Raw genomic sequence first — 20124 nt, forward strand, 5'->3', positions numbered from 1 at the left:
GAAGGGGGGTGGCTCCTACTATACCCATGGTGGGTATCCTCTAGAAAGGGGAGGGCTCATACTATACCCACGGTGCAAATCCTATGGAAGGGGGAGGGCTTATACTATACCCACGGTGCGAATCCTATGGAAGGAGGAGGGCTCATACTACGCTGGCGGTGCGTATCCTATTGAAGGGGGAGAGCTCATACTATACCCGTGGTGCGAATCCTATGGAAGGGGGAGGGCTCATACTAGTCCCGCAGTGCATATCCTATGGAAGGGGGAGGGCTCATACTATGCAAGCGGTGCGTATCCTATGGAAGGGGAAGGGCTCATACTAGTCCCGCAGTGCATATCCTATGGAAAGGGAAGGGCTCATACTATGCAAGCGGTGCGTATCCTATGGAAGGGGAAGGGCTCATACTATGCATGCGGTGCGTATCCTATGGAAGGGGGAGGGCTCATACTATACCCACGGTGGAAATCCTATGGAAGGGGGAGGGCTCATACTTTACCCACGGTGGAAATCCTATGGAAGGGGGAGGGCTCATACTATACCCGCAGTGCGTATCCTATGGAAAGGGAAGGGCTCATACTATGCAAGCGGTGCGTATCCTATGGAAGGGGAAGGGCTCATACTATGCATGCGGTGCGTATCCTATGGAAGGGGGAGGGCTCATACTATACCCGCGGTGCGTATCCTATGGAAGGGGGAAGGCTCATACTATACCTGCGGTGTGTATCCTATGGGAGGAAGAGGGCTCATACTATACCCAATGTGCATATCCTATGGAAGGGGGAAGGCTCATACTATACCTGCGGTGTGTATCCTATGGGAGGAAGAGGGCTCATACTATACCCACGGTGCGAATCCTATGGAAGGGGGAGGGCTCATACTATACCCGCGGTCAGGGCTGTCTTACCGAATGGGCACGCTGGGCAGTTGCCCGGGGGCCCCACCTGCCCAGGGGGCCCCACCAGCCCAATGACCCAGCCCCAGCCAAGCATTAGTCCTGACTCCCATGTGCATCCCGCAGCAGAGCTTAGCAGGTGACAAGCGCCTGTCACCCCTGCGCTGCTGTCAGGCCACTTGGGCCATGGAGTAGGAGCCAACAACTGCAGGAATGCCTTTTTCGCCTCCACGGGAACAGGCACACACAGGACAGGACAGTCCAGTCTGACTCCCGTCCGTGTGTGTGTTCACCGGACCAAGCCACAGAACTTAGAAGCTGTCATTAGCCTGGCACTGCTGTACCAATAAATATTGCCTAATCAATAATTTGCATTTTTATTCTTGTTGGTGATTGTGTAGGCGGGGCCCCAGTGCACTGCATTGCCCGGGGGCCTATAATGTTCTTAAGATGGCACTGCCCGCGGTGCGTATCCCATGGAAGGGGGATGGCTTCTACTATACCCATGGTGCGAATCCTATGGAAGGGGGAGGGCTCATACTATACCCACGGTGCGTATCCTATGGAAGGGGGAGGGCTCATACTATACCCACGGTGCGAATCCTATGGAAGGAGGAGGGCTCATACTATTCCCGCAGTGCATATCCTTAGAAGGGGGAGGGCTCATACTACTCCCGCAGTGCGTATCCTATGGAAGGGGAAGGGCTCATACTATGTATGCGGTGCGTATCCTATGGAAGGGGGAGGGCTCATACTATACCCGCAGTGCGTATCCTATGGAAGGGGAAGGGCTCATACTATGCATGCGGTGCGTATCCTATGGAAAGGGGAGGGCTCATACTATACCCGTGGTGCATATCCTATGGAAGGGGGAGGGCTGATACTTTACCCACGGTGAATATCCAATGGAAGGGGGAGGGCTCATACTATACCCGCGGTACATAACCTATGGAAGGGGGAGGGCTCACACACTACCCCACCTCCCACAATGCACTGGTGCTTATCCTATGGAAGGGGGAGGGCTCATACTATAACCGCGGTGCATAACCTGTGGAAGGGGGAGGGCTCACACATTACCCCACCTCCCACAATGCACTGGTTCTTATCCTATGGAAAGGGGAGGGCTCACACTATACCCACTGTGCATATCCTATGGAAGGTGGTGGGCTCCTACTATGCCCGTGGTGCGTATCCTATGGATGGGGGAGGGCTCACACTCTACCCCACCCCTTACAATGCACTGGGACTTATCCTATGGAAGGGGGAGGGCTCAAGCTATACCCACGGTGCGTATCCTAACGAAAGGGGAGGGCTCATACTATACCCCCTGTGCGTATCCTATGGAAGGGGGAGGGCTCATACTATACTCGTGGTGCGTATCCTATGGAAGGGGGAGGGCTCTTACTATACCTACAGTGTGTATCCTAAGGAAGGGGGAGGGTTCACACTCCATAGGGGCACTGGTCACTCTGCATTGTTGGGGGCACTGGTAACTCTGAATTGGATGGGGGCACTGGTCACTCTGCATTGGATGGGGACACCGTTTACTCTGCATTGGATGGGGGCACTGGTCACTCTGCATTGGATGGGGGAACTGGTCACTCTGCATTGGATTGGGGCACTGGTCACTCTGCATTGGATTGGGGCACTGGTCACTCTGCATTGGATGGGAGCACTGGTCACTCTGCATTGGTTGGGGGCACTGGTCACTCTGCATTGGATGGGGGCACTGGTCGCTCTGCATTGGATGGGGGCACCAGTCACTCTGCATTAATGGGGGCACTGGTTACTCTGCATTAATGGGGGCACTGGTCACTCTGCATTGGATGGGGGCACTGGTTACTCTGCATTAATGGGGGCAATGGTCACTCTGCATTGGATGGGGGCACTGGTCACTCTGCATTGGATGGGGGGACTGGTCACTCTGCATTAATGGGGCACTGGTCACTCTGCATTGTTGGGGGCACTGGTCACTCTGCATTGGATAGGGGCACTGGTCACTCTGCATTGGATGGGGGCACCGGTCACTCTGCATTGGATGGGGGGACTGGTCACTCTGCATTAATGGGGGCATTGGTCACTCTGAATTGAATGGGGGCACTGGTCACTCTGCATTGGATGGGGGCACTGGTCACTCTGCATTGGATGGGGGCACTGGTCACTCTGCATTGGATGGGGGCACTGGTCACTCTGCATTGGATGGGGGCACCGGTCACTCTGCATTGGATGGGGGGACTGGTCACTCTGCATTAATGGGGGCATTGGTCACTCTGAATTGAATGGGGGCACTGGTCACTCTGCATTGGATGGGGGCACTGGTCACTCTGCATTGGATGGGGGCACTGGTCACCCTGCATTAATTGGGGCACTGGTCACCCTGCATTAATGGGGGCACTGCAAGTGATGCAAGTATAGGGGGAAGTATGGGGAATGCATGGAGTTTGCTGCGAGTATATGGAAATATGGAAATTCTGAATTTTTTTTTTTTTCATTGGGGAGGGGGGGCACAAGTAGCTGGTCTTGCGCAGAATAGTCTAGCATCGGCTCTGAGACCAACACAAAGTGGCCATAATTGTGAAGTGGAAGGAAAATGATAAATGATACAAATAAATCTGTGAACAGTGTGGCTGCATTTGTATTCACCCCCCGGAGTCAATACTTTGTAGAAGCGCCTTTCCCTGCAATTACAGCTGCAAGTCTTTTTGGGGATGTCTCTACCAGCTTTGCACATCTAGAGAGGACATTTCTGCCCATTCTTCTTTGCAGAATATCTCATCTCTGTCAGATTGGATGGAGAGCGTCTGTGAACAGCAATTTTCAAGTCTTACCACAGAATTTCAATGTGATTTAGGTCTGGCCTGTGACTGGGCCATTCTAACACATGAATATGCTTTGATGTAAACCATTCCACTGTAGCTCTGGCTGGATGTTTCGGGTCGTTGTCCTGCTGGAAGGTGATCCTCCGCCCCGGTCTCAAGTCTTTTCTTCTAAGATTGTCCTGTATTTGGCTCCATCCATCTTCCATCAACTCTGACCAGCTTCCCTGTCCCTGCTGAAGAAAAGCATCCCCACACCATGAAGCTGCCACCACCATGTTTCACAGTGGGGATGGTGTGTTCAGGGTGATGTGCAGTGTTAATTTTCCCCCACACATAGAGTTTTGCTTTTAAGCCAAAAAGTTGAATTTTGGTCTCCTCTGAGCAGAGCTCCTCCCCCCACATGGCTTCTCCCAAACTGCAAACAGAACTTCTTATGGCTTTCTTCCACCAATGGCTTTCTTCTTCTCACTCTTCCATAAAGGGCAGATTTGTGGAGCGCACGACTAATAGTTGTCCTGTGGACAGATTCTCCCACCTGAGCTGTGGATCTCTGCAGCTCCTCCAGAGTTCCCATGGGCCTCTTGGCTGCTTCTCTGATGAATGCTCTCCTTGCCCGGCCGGTCAGTTTAGGTGGACGGCCATGTCTTGGTAGGGTTGCAGTTGTGCCATACTCTTTCCATTTTCCCATGATGGATTGATCAGCGCTCCGTGAGATGGTCAAAGCTTGGGAGATTTTTTATAACCTAACCCTGCTTTACACTTCTCCACAACTTTATCCCTGACCTGTCTGCTGTGTTCCTTGGCCTTCATGATGCTTTTTGCTGGTTCTCTAACAAGCCTCTGAGGGCTTCACAGAACAGCTGTATTTATACTGAGATTACATTACACACAGGTGGACTCTATTTACTAATTAGGTGACTTCTGAAGGCAATTGGTTCCCCTAGATTTTAGTTAGGGGTATCAGAGTAAAGGGGGGTGAATACAAATGCAGCCACACTTTTCACAGATTTATTTGTATCGTTTATCATTTTCCTTCCACTTCACAATTATGGCCACTTTGTGTCGGTCTATCACATAAAATTCCAATAAATGTGGAAATTTTCAAGGGGTATAAATACTTTTTCTAGACACTGTATTTGAAAGGACTGCAGTCCATCTTTGTCAAAACATTTAGATCAGTGTTATTGGGGTTAATGTTATAATTGATACATTGTTTATAAACAATGTTACTTTGTATCTCTCCATCTCCTGTCTGATCAATGTTTATAAACAATGTTACTTTGTATCTCTCTATCTCCCGTCTGATCAATGTTTATAAACAATGTTACTTTGTATCTCTCTATCTCCCGTCTGATCAATGTTTATAAACAATGTTACTTTGTATCTCTCTATTTCCCGTCTGATCAATGTTTATAAACAATGTTACTTTGTATCTCTCTATCTCCCGTCTGATCAATGTTTATAAACAATGTTACTTTGTATCTCTCTATCTCCCGTCTGATCAATGTTTATAAACAATGTTACTTTGTATCTCTCTGGCACCATTCACACTTTGCAAATTGGAATTGCAAGTAATCACTGCAATTCTACCTACAATTCCAAATTCTGTGACAATCTCAGCACAATGCAACGCGCACCTTTAGGTGGCATTAACCTATAATGGCACCCCAAACTTGATGAAATTCTGCCAGGATTGTCACGCAACAATGTTACTTTGTATCTCTCTATCTCCCATCTGAGCAATGTTTATAAACAATGTTACTTTGCATCTCTCTATCTCCTGTCTGAGCGATGTTTATAAACAATGTTACTTTGCATCATTGTATCTCCTAGCGCAGGGGTGTCAAAATGGCGGCCAGCTGATCAATGCTAATACACAATGCTACTTTGTATCTCTTGACTAAACAATGTTTCTAAACACTGCGTTATTGAAGTGAATGTTAGAATGAATACATTTATATTTGATTTCTGTGCTATTCTTCCTTCCTCTGTCACAGTAGGGAGCTCAGTGTGTCGGAGTCGAGGCGGGATCTCTGGAAAGGAACGGAGGAAAGACGCGGTCAGAGCGGGTCACAGGTTCGGGTGCAATGGATCCCTGAGTGAGATGGAGCGGGGCGGAGGACACCGGCGGGGAGGGAAGAAGAAGAGAGGGGGGTGGCACCATTTAGCCTTCCGGGATCGCCAGCAGTTGCAGCGCAAACTGAAGAAACACAACATGGCGCACATAGAGGAGGAGCGCCAGAGGGGGCAGCGCTTCAGCGAGGAGGAGAACGAAGTCCTGGTGGCGAACGTCCTCAATCATTACAGAGAATTATGCGGTCACTCCGCCATAAAGGGAAGCGCCACGCGGAAGAGGCGGCTCTGGCAGGAGGTGGTGAATAATGTCAATAGCGTAGCGACAACGTACCGGACCATTGAGGTGTGCAAGAAGCGATACGGCGACTGCAGGCGAGCGGTGAAACTCAAGATGGCGGCTCTGGAGCAGCAGGCGCTAGGCAGGGGCGACCCTCATGAGCAGATCAGATTTAACAGCTGGGAGGAGAAACTGCGGCAGAAGATCTCAGCTCTGATGTCAGGCGGAGGGCAGCATGTTCTGGATACGTGTGAGCCCACCATGCTGGACCTCGCCAGTAAGTAACCCCCAGTATGTGTCAATGTGAGGCCATACAGTGGGGTAATTACCCAATTCTGTTCATCCTTACGGCAAATACCCGCTTCTGCTCTGTAGATATCTACTCATGTATATCCACTTAAGGCCCCCGCCTTTTCTGGCACTTTTTGCTTACACACAAAAATCCATATTTTTTGCTTGAAAATTACTTAGAACCCCCAAACATTATATATATATATATATATATACAGTATCTCACAAAAGTAAGTACACCCCTCACATTTCTGTAAATATTTTATTCTATCTTTCCATGTGACAACACTGAAGAAATGAGACTTTGCTACAATGTAAAGTAGTGAGTGTACAGCTTGTATAACAGTGTAAATTTACTGTCCCCTCAAAATAACTCAACACACAGCCATTAATGTCTAAACCGCTGGCAACAAAAGTGAGTACACCCCTAAGTGACAATCTCCAAATTGGGCCCAATTAGCCATTTTCCCTCCCCAGTGTCATGTGACTCGTTAGTGTTACAAGGTCTCAGGTGTGAATGGGGGGCAGGTGTGTTTTAATTTGGTGTTATCGCTCTCACTCTCTCATACTGGTCACTGGAAGTTCAACATGGCACCTCATGGCAAAGAACTCTCTGAGGATCTGAAAAAAAGAATTGTTCCTCTACATAAAGATGGCCTAGGCTATATGAAGATTGCCAAGACCCTGAAACTGAGCTGCAACACGGGGGCCAAGACCATACAGTGGTTTAACAGGACAGGTTCCACTCAGAACAGGCGGAGGCGGTGACCACTTTGTGCATTATTGATATCTATATTGAGCCAGGCAACGCACTGACACCTTTGCCGCCATTGCGCGATGTGCTGGGTGTTCAGTGTGCCCCTGTGCCTTTAAGGAGGGGTGGGCTCCCTCTAGTCACCTGTCCTCCATCTATCCCAGAGTTAGGGACTGCAGATCACAGGGTGCCTTGTTGGGGCCCGCAGCTTATGCATGTATTTGCAAATGTGTGCAACCAAACCCCTGTTTTTAACGCATACTGTTAGACAGGTCAATTCGGTTGGTCGCTGGCTGGTTGGTAAGTTGTGACTGGAAATCTCTTCGTTTTTTTTTGATCCACTCAGAACAGGCCTCGCCATGGTCCACCAAAGAAGTTGAGTGCCGTGCTCAGCGTCATATCCAGAGGTTGTGGTCAACACTTAAAGTCGAGTCCCTAGTGTGGAAAGTCGGTGTGGTGTGCCTGAACCGACGTAAGGGGGGTAGCCTGTAAATAAAGAGGGCACCCCAAAGGTAAGAGGTTGAGAAAAAAAGGGGTGAAGGAGGGTGGGATGACGTACAGCGCAGCAGCAGGCCGGCATAGCGGAGGGGCGGCGCTATATAGCCCGCTAGCTCCTCCCACAAATACCGGCCTGCGGCCGAACACTTGTGGTCAACACTTAAAGTCGAGTCCCTAGTGTGGAAAGTCGGTGTGGTGTGCCTGAACCGACGTAAGGGGGGTAGCCTGTAAATAAAGAGGGCAAAAGAGGAAGCAAAACAACACACTTTATTCAATACAACTTAAGTCACAAGCCTATGAAATGCCAGTCTCAACTCCTTCTCTGGGTGAGGAATATAGACCTGGAAGGCGTCTGACTCCCACCGACCAAGCCTTTTAATGATATGGCCTGGCGTGTTATTCCCGGAGGCAGCCGAAGCCGCACCTATCCGGAAGGAGTGACCAGAGTGCGCTGCAGGGTCCCAACCCAGTCTGATACAAAGAGTTCGGATGTAGAAAATGAACTTGGACGTGGTGAGGGGAACGCCCAGTAACATAAAAAGTGGAGCATGGCTGGGAGAGCGCCGGGACTGGGCCATGAACTCATCCAACACTTTGACCGGACACCAAAGATTCCCTGATGGGTAAAGCGGGATGGTAACGGGGCAGCCCACCTGCCTGGTCTTAGTACACTGGAGCGTCAAAACATAATGATCCCCCCGCTTGACCAGATCTCGTTTGTGGAGACAAGAGCGCCCCTCTGCTGAGGAAGTAACCGTAAACTCCCCGGGCCTGAGAAAGCCGTAGAAGGCTAGGTACATGGCAGCTTTCACAACCGTATTAGTAAGTGGCTCAAAAGGGGCCGAGTCCAGCAAGTTGGAGAGAGCCCGGAATTTCTCCCCATCAATCGGCAACCGCCTGACCGAGGTATGGCGATCCACCTTGCCAATACCCTTCAGGAGGCTCTTAAGGGGATATGCCCTGAGAAAAGGTAAGGAGTTTGGCTGGTGCGTTAGGACAAAGTGTTGGACACCCGCCAGATACAGTTTGACAGTACTGGCGGACAATTTGAGCTGGAGGTGGCAAAAGGCAGCAAAGGCGACCATCGTCTGTACCGAATGGTCGTCCAACCCGAATTCCCCTAAGAACCTTTGGAAGATTGACCAGGCCCGGTCGTAGGCCTTCCTGGTGTTGGCTGACAGAGCCATGCGGGCCAGCTCCCGTCCATGCGCCACGATCCGGGCTAGTCCAGGACCAGTTCCTCGAACTCTGGGGTCCGCGTGGGGCATCTGTCGGCCGTCGGGTGAAGGGCGAAAAACACCTGCAATTTGGACCGGGAAAGCGCATCAGCGGCTGAGTTAGAGTGGCCCGGGATATGTTCACAGTACAGAAAGAACTGGTGAGTGGCAGCAATCAAGGTCAGCCTGCGAACCAGCCTCATGATGGTCAGGGATGATGACCGGCCCCTATTGACAATGTCACAGGCCGCCATGTTGTCACTAAAACATTTGACTGCCATCCCTGACCAGCACCTACCCCAGGTGACAGCAGCCGCCACAATAGGGTATAACTCAAACAAAGCTGAGGTTTCCTGGAAAGCTGGTAAGGCAAGTGATTCAGCCGGCCAACTAGCCCTGAACCATGAGTCCCCAAAGATGGCCGCGAACCCGGAATTGGCAGCCGCATCCGTCCAAAACACGGGGGACTGGGAGGAGATGGGCGGGATGAACATGGAGATGCCGTTCCAGCTTTCCAGGAACTCAACCCACATACCCAGGTCCGCCCTGGCAGGAGGATCCAGGTGGGAAATGACGCCCTCCGGAAGACCTGGCAACAGCCGCAGCAACCGGGAGATGAAGGACCTGCCCTGGGGGATGATGCGCATGGCAAAGTTCAATGACCCGATCAAGGACTGCAACTCTTTCCTCGAAAACGACCCTAGTTCCAAAAACCTGCCAACTACCTCGCGAATGCGATTAAGTTTGTCCTGAGGGAGGCTAGACTGCATGGACACGGAATCCAGGGTAATCCCCAAGAAATCCAACCTGGTGACAGGACCGACCGTCTTGCCTGGTGACAGAGGGACCCCCAAGGTGGAAAACAAGGCCATGGTGCTCCTCAAACTGACCGGCGTGCATTGACTTCGCTCGACCAATAGGAAATCGTCCAAGTAATGCAACACCGTGGGGCACCTGGATATGTTCAGGAGGAGCCAGCAGAGAGTCTCTGCGAATGTATCGAAAATCCTCGGGCTGCTTTTGGACCCAAAAGTCAACCTGATGGCAAAATAATATTTCTCCCTCCACTTAACACCGTGGACATGCCATAAGGAGGGGTGAATGGGCAGGAGCTTGAAGGCATTGGCGATATCCGTCTTGCTAAGCCAAGCGGCCCTACCTGCCCCTAGAATGGCCTGGATGGCGTTGTCCACGGTGGTATAGTGGAGAGAGAACTCGGCTGATGGAATAAGGGAATTAAGGCTAGGGTGGGTGGAAGAATGAGGAGCCGACATATCGATTATCAAACGTTTTTTATTAGTATATTTGCTCGTAGAGATCCCGATGGGGTTGGTACGCCAGGAGGAGAAGGGGGGGGCCGGGAAGGGACCTAACATGAACCCCTCCTGCACTTCCTTCTCGAGCAAAAGGTCCACCGACTGCGGGTCCTCCCTGGCCGACAGCAAGTTGGGACATTCCAATGTCCCAGAAGGAAGAGACACCAGCCCCGTGTGGAACCCTCCCGAGAACCCCTGAACCAGATACTCCACCAGGTGAGGAGAAGGATGAGCCTGCAGGTAAAATTCCAACACCTCAACCTTGACCCCGGCTAGTCATTGTTTAGGGTTGATCCTGGACGGGCACATGGATTTGGTGTGGGCCCTAAAACAAATGGAACAAACGTGGAGCAGCCTGCAGGCACTGAAGCTGCATGCACCCCCGTTAAAATTGTTACAAACCTGGGCCTTACCTAGGAAAACGATAGGACGACCCAGCTTATCCCTAAGGCCACGCTGTTCTGACCTGCCAGCTCCCCCCGCCCCCGGAACCCCGGCCGGGGAGGATTCCGCCTCCACGGGACACAGGCTGGCAGAGTGTGAAGTGGAGGAGCATGTGGCACAGGAGGGAGGTGCCAAGCCTGCAAAGTGCCTGCAGAACAGCTCGGTGTCCAAAAGACTCCAATCGACCCGTACGTTAAATTGAGCCAAGGCCGCTGCCGCCTTGGCCGAGACTGACTTGTGAAAGTCAAAGAAGGTGAAACCTCCGTACTTGTGCCCTAGATCCACGATTTTATGCAGGTAAAGATCTAACTCCTCCCGCCGCTGTGGGTATACGGAACACAATACGTCCCTGTAGATACCGAAGGCCAGGACAAACTCTGGGATCGTGAGTTTCTTATTGAGCCTGGGGTCCCTGGCCTTCATAACAACGGACAAATCCCCGTAATTATAGATTTTATTCTCCACCATATCCTGGGAGGCGATAAGGAGAGCCACCAAGTTTACATCCTTCCCTTCCAAGATATCCTTGCGGAGAGCTGGGGGGACCATGTGGGCCGGGGTGATTATAGGAGAAACCGTAGAAGAGGGGAAAAGGGAAACTGGGGGCCTACCCTGATCACTGGCGGGAACTGGGGACAACACCGGCAAGGGAGGAGGAGGACCCCTCTGAGCTGGACTGGCGTCTTCCAGCTTAGTCAGCCTGTCTCCGATGGACTGCAGGGAAGACAGGATAGAGTCCAAGGTCCCTTGCATAGCTAACGTACAACCCTGAGAGCTTGTGCCCAATCCCGGATCTTCTGGATGTTCCGTCATCAGCCTAAAAAGTTCCGCTTTCCTTGCCGTGGCTGGGAACGGGATCCCCTTCTGGCGTAGCACCGCCGAAATTCTCGGAATAGTCCAAGACCCATATGAACCCAGCGAGGATGGAACCCGACGACCCCTGGGGGTACCAGATCTGGCGGGGGTGCAGGGCCTGGCTGGCGTGGAGGGGGATGAAGATCCTTCTTCCAGGATGGCTCCTTGAGGCCCGCTGTTGAAGAAAACAAAGAACAAAAAGCCCAAGTCCGATTAATACCGTGACGTGCTGGAAGAATCACTGGCTGGCTAGCTAAAGCCCAAAGGCGAAGAACTTAACTACCCCGTGACAGGTGAGGCCCTGCTAGATGCCAAGCGGCTGATGAGAGGCTCTACCTATGATTCTGGCCGAGGGGCATGAGCCACTGACGTGGTGGCGGGAACGTTGGCCTCTCGGTGACAGTACAGAATCAAAACGAGTGGCCGTGACAGGTGAGGCCCTAGCTATAAACCCATGAGAAGGGTGGAGCGAGGCGCTAGCTTTGATTTGGCCCGAGGGGCGGGGAATCTCCGACGAGATGGGGAGTTGGCCTCGCGGGACCGGCTATGAAGGGGGGGGCTAGGGGCCAGCACCTGAACCCTGACAGCCAGTATGAACTTGCCCTGCGGGGGAGGGGGGGGGGGGGGGGGACAACACGAGACAAGAACAACACAGTTGGAGTGCAACAACGACAGTGCTAACAAAGAGGACAACGACATGAAGTGCGGTAGCACAGTGGTGATGAAGCCGTGACGGTGCCCAGGCACCGATGCATCACCAGGTGGATCACAGAAGAGTGGAATGAGCCTGAAGAGCAACCGGCGGGGGCCTAACCACCGGGCGCAAGCCAGACCGAAGACTAAGTGAGTGGAGGAAAGGGAAGAAGTAGCCTAACGGTGTCTATGGGTGACGCCAGCGGCGTCTGTGAAGACTAGATAACCGGAACCGTGTGGTACACAAAGGAACCTGGACCTGACATAGTACCTGATGCCGGCATTGAAGGACATGATGAGAACCTGCAGGAGAAAAGGCAACGGTCAAGGGGGGGTCACCCATACCCCCCACCGGAACATGACATGGAACCAGGAACAACACAACCCTGCCATGCCAAGGAGGCCCCCCCCAACCCCCGAGCACCAACCCCCCCCCCCCACGCAGGGTACCTAAGTGACAAGGTGGGCACCGAAAATGCAGGAGGACGTGGGCAGAGGTACCGAAGCTGGCAGGAGGCAGTGAGTGCACAGAACATAAATACTTAAAAAGGGGGTAGCCGTGGCTTGACAGGGAGGCAGGCAGCGTGTGCGTGAGCCAGAAGGTGGAATAGCCGTGGCCTACATGGAGGCAGGCAGTGTGTGCAAAGAGCCTGTGTGGTTTAGCCGTGGCCTACAGGGAGGCAGGCAGTGTGTGCAAGAGAGTCTGCGTGGTTCAGCCGTGGCCTACAGGGAGGCAGGCAGTGTGTGCAAGAGAGCCTGTGAATTAGCCGTGGCCTACAGGAGGCAGGCAGTGTGTGCAAGAGAGCCTGTGAATTAGCCGTGGCCTACAGGAGGCAGGCAGTGTGTGCAGAAGACTTCCCCCCCCCTTTCCCCCCCCATGCCCTACAGGTACCTGATCCCCTGCTGAACAGCGGGGAGAAGCAGCCGCGCAGGGCTGGCAGCTGGACGAGCAGGCGGCGGCCGGAAGCAGAGAAGATGGGGCGGATGCCCGAGAAGGCTGCCCCAGTACAGGCAAGGAATAACTGGGATGCCGCAGGACCAGCGGGGCTCGGAGCCAGCAGCGGTGACTCTCGCGTCCTGCCCGGAAGTCCGGTCCACGATACCGCGATATCCGGCCGACGTCAGGTGACCACCAAAGCACACCTGACCAGCCGAATGACGTACAGCGCAGCAGCAGGCCGGCATAGCGGAGGGGCGGCGCTATATAGCCCGCTAGCTCCTCCCACAAATACCGGCCTGCGGCCGAACACTTGTCTTTGGGAAATAGACGTATGAGTGCTGCCAGCATTGCTGCAGAGGTTGAAGGGGTGGGGGAGGGGTCAGCCTGTCAGTGCTCAGACCATACGCCGCACACTGCATCAAATTGGTCTGCATGGCTGTCATCCCAGGAGGAAGCCTCTTCTAAAGATGATGGACAAGAAAGCCTGCAAACAGTTTGCTGAAGACAAGCAGACTAAGGACATGGATTACTGGAACCATCTCCTGTGCTCTGATGGGACCAAGATAAACTTATTTGGTGTCAGATGGTGTCAGGCGTGTGTGGGGGCAACCAGGTGAGGAGTACAAAGACAAGTGTGTCTTCCTACAGTCAGGCATGGTGGTGGGAGTGTCATGGTCTGGGGCTGCATGAGTGCTGCCAGCACTGGGGAGCTACAGATCATTGAGGGAACCATGAATGCCAACATGTACTGTGACATACTGAAGCAGAGCATGATCCCCTCCCTTCAGAGACTGGGGGGCAGGGCAGTATTCCAACATAACGACCCCAAACACCTCCAAGACGACCACTGCCTTGCTAAAGAAGCTGAGGGTAAAGGTGATGGACTGGCCAAGCATCTCCAGACCTAAACCCTATTGAGCATCTGTGGGAAATCCTCAAACAGAAGGTGGAGGAGCGCAAGGTCTCCAACATTCACCAGCTCTGTGATGTCATCATGGGGGAGGGGAAGAGGACTCCGGTGACAACCTGTGAAGCTCTGGTGAACTCCATGCCCAAGAGGGTTAAGGCAGTGCTGGAAAATAATGGCGGCCACACAAAATATTGTCCCTTTGGGCCCAATTTGGAGATTGTCACTTAGGGGTGTACTGACTTTTGTTGCCAGTGGTTTAGACATTAATGGCTGTGTGTTGAGTTATTTTGAGGGGACAGTAAATTTACACTGTTATACAAGCTGTACACTCACTACTTTACATTGTAGCAAAGTCTAATTTCTTCAGTGTTGTCACATGAAAAACTAGAATAAAAGATTTACAAACATGTGAGGGGTGTACTTACTTTTGTCAGATAGTGTACGTAAAATAAAATGGGTCCTCGAATGGTGCCGAACTACAGTACTTAAAATATCTCCATAGACGACACTTTAAAAATCTCTACAGGTTACCAGTTTAGGGTTACAGAGAAGGTCTAGCACTAGAATTATTGCTCTAACATTCGGGACGATACCTCACATGCGTGGTGCGAACACGGTTTACATATGTGAGTGTTTGCTCCTCCACGCAAGCACAGAGGGATGGGGTGATTTTTAATTGTTTTTTTTTTTTTTTAAACTATCCTTTTTTAAAAAAAAAAAAATTTATCACTTTTATTTCTAATACAAGAAATGTAAACATCTCTTGTATTAGAAATAAGGGATGACCGGTCCTCTTTATGGAGAGATCTGGGGTCCATAAGACCCCAAATCTCTCCTCTACTTTTGAAAGCAAAAGATCAAAAAAAAAAAAGTTTTTATCTTTTTTGCTTTTCAAAAAAAAAAAATAAACAAAAGTGATCTTTTGCTTAAAGAAAAAAAAATTGGATATTTTGCTTTACAGAAAATATTTTTTGATCTTTTACATCAAAAAAAATTTTTTTGCATTAAAAAAAAACAATTGACTTTTTGCTGTAAAAAAAAAAAACTTACTTCTGCCCTAGCCCGGAAGTAACGTCATGATGTCGCTCTGGTCCTCCAAGATCATAGAGGTGGGGAGAGACAATCTGGTCTCTGTTCACCTCTATGGCCAGCCGTGCGATCTGTCTGATCCTTTCCCAGGCAAGCCCGAGAAACACCAGTGAGCAGGGGAGGGGGGACGTCCCCTCCTGCTGCTGCTTCTACAAGCCATCCAGTGGCTAATTAGCCACTTGGATCACTTTTATGAGAAAGAGAATTGCTGGCTGGAAAAAAAATAAATACGGGGGTTCTGGCTGATGGCTATATTCATACTCCAGTAAACCAATCCAAATCCACGATATATATATAAATATACGCATTGTGCTTGGCAAGTGGATATACTGTATTTCCTTCAGTGTGCATTACATAAGTGATAACTAGAAAGACAACCCCTGAATGTGCCTCCCCATTAATCAGCTTCTTTCTTTCAGGCCTCATCCCACTAGAGACCTCCGGCTCCCCCCTGTGCCACTCCTGGACCCCCACCGTGGACACAGCAGGTGAGACCCCCCCCCCCCCCCCATGCATGACACACCATCCTATGCAGTGCTGTATTTTGGCCTAGGGCAGCACTTTGCAGGGGGGCAGCAAAAAAGCCGCCCACCCTCTACCTTAGACTCTATTGGCCACTGGTTGCTAGAGCCACCTCTTTCAACCCCCCCCTCTCTCTGTCACCCCCCCCCCCTCTCTCTTTCCCTCGCTCACCCCCCCTCTCTCTTTCTCACCACCCCCTTCTCTCTCTCTCATCCTCTCTCTCTCCCCCTCTCCCTCTCATCCCTCTCTCAACCACTCTTCTCTCATCCCCCCTTTCTCTCTCTCACCCATTTCTCTCTCTCACCCCCCCCCCTCTCTCTCTCATCCTCTCTCTCAACCACTCCTCTCTCACCCCTCCCCTTTCTCTCTCTCACCCCCCCCCTCTCTCTCTCATCCTCTCTCTCAACCACTCCTCTCTCACCCCCCCCTCTTTCTCTCCCCCTCTCTCTCTCTTCTCCTCCCCTCTCTCTCATCCCCCCTCTCAGCCTCTCTTATCCCCCCTCTCTCTCTCTCACCCCCCTCTTTCTCACCCCCCTCTCTCTCACTCTCATCACCCCTCCCTCTCCCTCCCTCACCCACCCCCTCTCTCTGCCCCCCCCCCCTGTGAGATCTCAGGGGTTCATGCTGGGACTTTTAGTTCTTCAATTTTAGAGGGAGTCACATCCATTTAAAAAGGAAGGAGTGGGGCAAATTTACTTAGAAGGGGGGTGCCCAATTTAGGACTTGCCTAGGGCAGCACAATACCAAAATACACCCCTGATCCTATGACAGTAATGAGCTCTGATGATCCCCAAACTGAAAGTCATACTTCATTTTTCCAAAATCCATAATAAGTGACCCATTAATGGAGAGCAGAGACTCAATTGTCACATTGAAGATCTCCAGGCATCAATCCTCTATAATCCGGATCTGTGAGTCCTTTCATAAATCCATTAAACATTCCCCGCTCCGGGATTTTCTGAATGGATGATTGGATGTTGTCAAATCCATTAGCAGGATATCTGGCAAGCAGAGCACTGAAATGCTTTAATTAGCGGCTCGTAAAGAGGAAATGACCTTCATAACAGCGCTTAGCGGGGGCTGGAAAACCATTTAGGAGAAATATACATTCAAAATCTGACAAATGCCCTTCCTCCGCCTCCCAGCTTCCAAAATCCACTCCTAATCTATAAATCCTGATCAGATAAAATTACAAGAATAACAACTGCCCACCCCAATGTAGAATACATCCAAATTATTTATAACGTTGTTTATATTCTGCCTGAACAATGTTACTTTGTATCTCTCTATCTCCTGTCTGAGCAATGTTTATAAACATTGTTACTTTGTATCTCTCTATCTCCCGTCTGATCAATGTTTATAAGTTTATAAACAATGTTACTTTGTATCTCTCTATCTCCTGTCTGAGCAATGTTTATAAACATTGTTACTTTGTATCTCTCTATCTCCCGTCTGATCAAGGTTTATAAACAATGTTACTTTGTATCTCTCTATCTCCCGTCTGATCAATGTTTATAAACAATGTTACTTTGTATCTCTCTATCTCCCGTCTGATCAATGTTTATAAACAATGTTACTTTGTATCTCTATCTCCTGTCTAAGCAATGGTTATAAACAATGTTACTTTGTATCTCTCCATCTCCCGTCTGATCAATGTTTATAAACAATGTTACTTAATACATATAGGAAATAGAAATATACAAAATAACATTGTTTATAAACATTGATCAGACAAGAAAAAGAGAGATACAAAGTAACATTGTTTATAAACATTGATCAGATGGGGGATAGAGAGATACAAAGTAACATTGTTTATAAACATTGATCAGACGGGAGATAGAGAGATACAAAGTAACATTGTTTATAAACATTGATCAGACGGGAGATGGAGAGATACAAAGTAACATTGTTTATAAACATTGATCAGACGGGAGATCGAGAGATGCAAAGTAACATTGTTTATAAACATTGATCAGATGGGAGATCAAGAGATACAAAGTAACATTGTTTATAAACATACAGTATAACTCCCATCTGATCAATGTTTATAAACAATGTTACTTTTTATCTCTCTACCCCTGAACAATGTTTAGAAACACAGTGTCAGACTCCCCCCTCTCATTTTGAAGGGTGGGAATTGCTGGGGGGAGGAGCAGAGGTGAAGGACAGGACATCCTAGCCATGCTCTATGTAGGATTTGGGACACTCAGTGATATGAGACCAGCACTTGGGCCCGGTGACGGAATCTTCCGAATGACACAAAGCCATTTCTGAGTCATCTCCATCCTCCAACTTCCCCAGAATAGTAAATCTCCCCCCCCCCCCCTTGTATCTTGCAGCCTCCTCCATGGTGCAGCCAGCGGCCTCAGCGGAGACTTTCTCGGAGGGAGAAGAGGCCACCTCCCCCTTGGACTTACAGATTGTCAGCGAATGGTCAGAGGTGGAATCTCCGTGCATCCCGCCACCCCAAACCCATAGTGAGAGGGCGGAGCTCCCTGAACAACCAGCAGAGATTAAAGCCTCCCCCCTCATGGACAGCAGTGAACACGCCCCCGAGCCGCAGATGGCTTTCACCGACCAGCACTACCAGCGCCTGCAGGAGGAGTTCAGCCAGAACCTGAGACACGTGACGCGGGCGCACAACACCGAGCTGCACAAGCTGCGGGAGCACGTGGTGGAGGGCAACAGCCGCATCGTGAAGCACCTGGAGGGCCTGGCCTCGGAGGTGCGGGAGCTGAACGCTCACGTGCGCCAGATTCACATGAACCAAGCCCACTTCAATCTCATGTTCCAGAACTATCTCAGCGACACCAAACAGTTCTACGGGGCCATGGTGCAAGCCATGAGGAATTTACAGCAGCCTCAAGCCGTCAGCCCCATGGCTTCCCCGGCCTCCTCCCCCACGCCGTCACCCAAGCCTAACCTATCATCGCTCAATCCACTGCTACTGCCCACAATGCCAGACTTTACCACACTGTCCCCGGCTGGATCTGCCGAACCGGCATCCGCCTCCTCCACCGCCTCAGAGGTACCGGTCTACACCAGCATCCGCAGCACCCGGAGGTCTGCTTCAACCTTCCAGCCACCCAAAAATCAATAAAGGGGGTCTAAAGAAAAAAAAAACGTAAAAAATGTTTTGAATGGAGGAGGGGAGAGTTAGATCCCCTGTCAGGTTTTCTTTTTTCCATTGGGGAGATTTTGCTTCACTTCCTGTCCTAGAAATTGTGAAATCTCTCCACAGTAAAGGAAAGCCCCTTCTAGAGAGGTCCCCACTGGAAGGTCCCCCCTCTGTTCCTGTTCTGGTGACAATCCAAAGGGTCGGGTTTCCCATCACTTCCTGTTTCGGTGACACCAGATCAAATAGGGTGAATCTCCTCTGTGGGGACACAGGAAGTAGAACAAAGGTGTGAGGTGCTGGATCTTTTAAAGCAGTAGATGTTCCCAGTCAGTTAAGGAATGATTCCCCTTGGGCAGATCTCCCAGGAGGGGTGGACGAAGGTCGGCTGTTTGTGCCAATGCGTTTCAGGGGATCAGATGGCTCTTGGCTCCAATAAGTTTCAGGGGATCAAGTGGCTCTTGGTGCCAACACGTTTCAGGGGATCAAGTGGCTCTTGGCTCTAATGAGTTTCAGGGGATCAAGTGGCTCCTGGCTCCAACGAGTTTCTGGAGATCAAGTGGCTCTTGGCTCCAATGAGTTTCAGGGAATCAAGTGGCTCTTGGCTCCAACGAGTTTCAGAGAATCAAATGGCTCTTGGCTCCAATGAGTTTCAGGGGATCAAGTGGCTCTGGGCTCCAACGAGTTTCAGGGGATCAAGTGGCTCCTGGCTCCAACGAGTTTCTGGAGATCAAGTGGCTCTTGGCTCCAATGAGTTTCAGGGGATCAAGTGGCTCTTGGCTCCAATGAGTTTCAGAGAATCAAGTGGCTCTTGGCTCCAATGAGTTTCAGGGGATCAAGTGGCTCCTGGCTCCAATGAGTTTCAGGGGATCAAGTGGCTCTGGGCTCCAACGAGTTTCAGGGGATAAAGTGGCTCTTGACTCCAATGAGTTTCAGGGGATCAAGTGGCTCCTGGCTCCAATGTGTTTCAGGGGATCAAGTGGCTCCTTGCACCAATGAGTTTCAGGGGATCAAGTGGCTCTTGGCTCCAACGTGTTTCAGGGGATTAGGTGGCTCTTGGCTCCAACGAGATTCAGGGGATCCAGTGGCTCTTGGCTCCAACGTGTTTCAGGGGATTAGGTGGCTCCTGGCTCCAACGAGTTTCATGGGGATTAGGTGGCACTGGGCTCCAACGAGTTTCAGGGGATCCAGTGGCTCTTGGCTCCAACGTGTTTCAGGGGATCAGGTGGCTCTTAGCTCCGACGAGTTTTTCAGGGGATCAGGTGGCTCTTGGTTTCAACACATTTCAGGAGATCAAGCGGTCCTTCGTCAAGGCTTGGTACTCTTAAATGAAGCGTGTCCCGGACTGGAGGAACCCTGGGGATTAGTATGGTCACTTCAGATGCTGGTTAAATCCTCCCTCCGGTCCTCCCTCT

At 50.8% G+C, this 20124-nt stretch overlaps 1 protein-coding gene across 2 annotated transcripts in view; it reads left to right on the top strand.

The window, feature by feature from the left end:
* Positions 1-18769, top strand: part of LOC309555479 (uncharacterized protein) — a 30625-nt gene extending 11856 nt beyond the window's left edge. Inside the window, exons 4-6 of one of the 2 annotated variants that reach the window (XM_082257507.1) lie at positions 5710-6342; positions 15492-15560; positions 17934-18769. In XM_082257507.1, coding sequence (XP_082113633.1) covers positions 5710-6342; positions 15492-15560; positions 17934-18694 — 1463 coding nt within the window. In that variant the 3' untranslated portion in view covers positions 18695-18769. The remainder of the gene's footprint in view (positions 1-5709; positions 6343-15491; positions 15561-17933) is intronic. The other variant, XM_082257508.1, reaches the window with a different exon arrangement.
* Positions 18770-20124: the final 1355 nt, after the last annotated feature.

Source organism: Pelophylax lessonae (genome assembly GCF_965119305.1).
Source record: "Pelophylax lessonae genome assembly, chromosome: 5".
NCBI classification, from domain to species: Eukaryota; Metazoa; Chordata; class Amphibia; order Anura; family Ranidae; genus Pelophylax; species Pelophylax lessonae.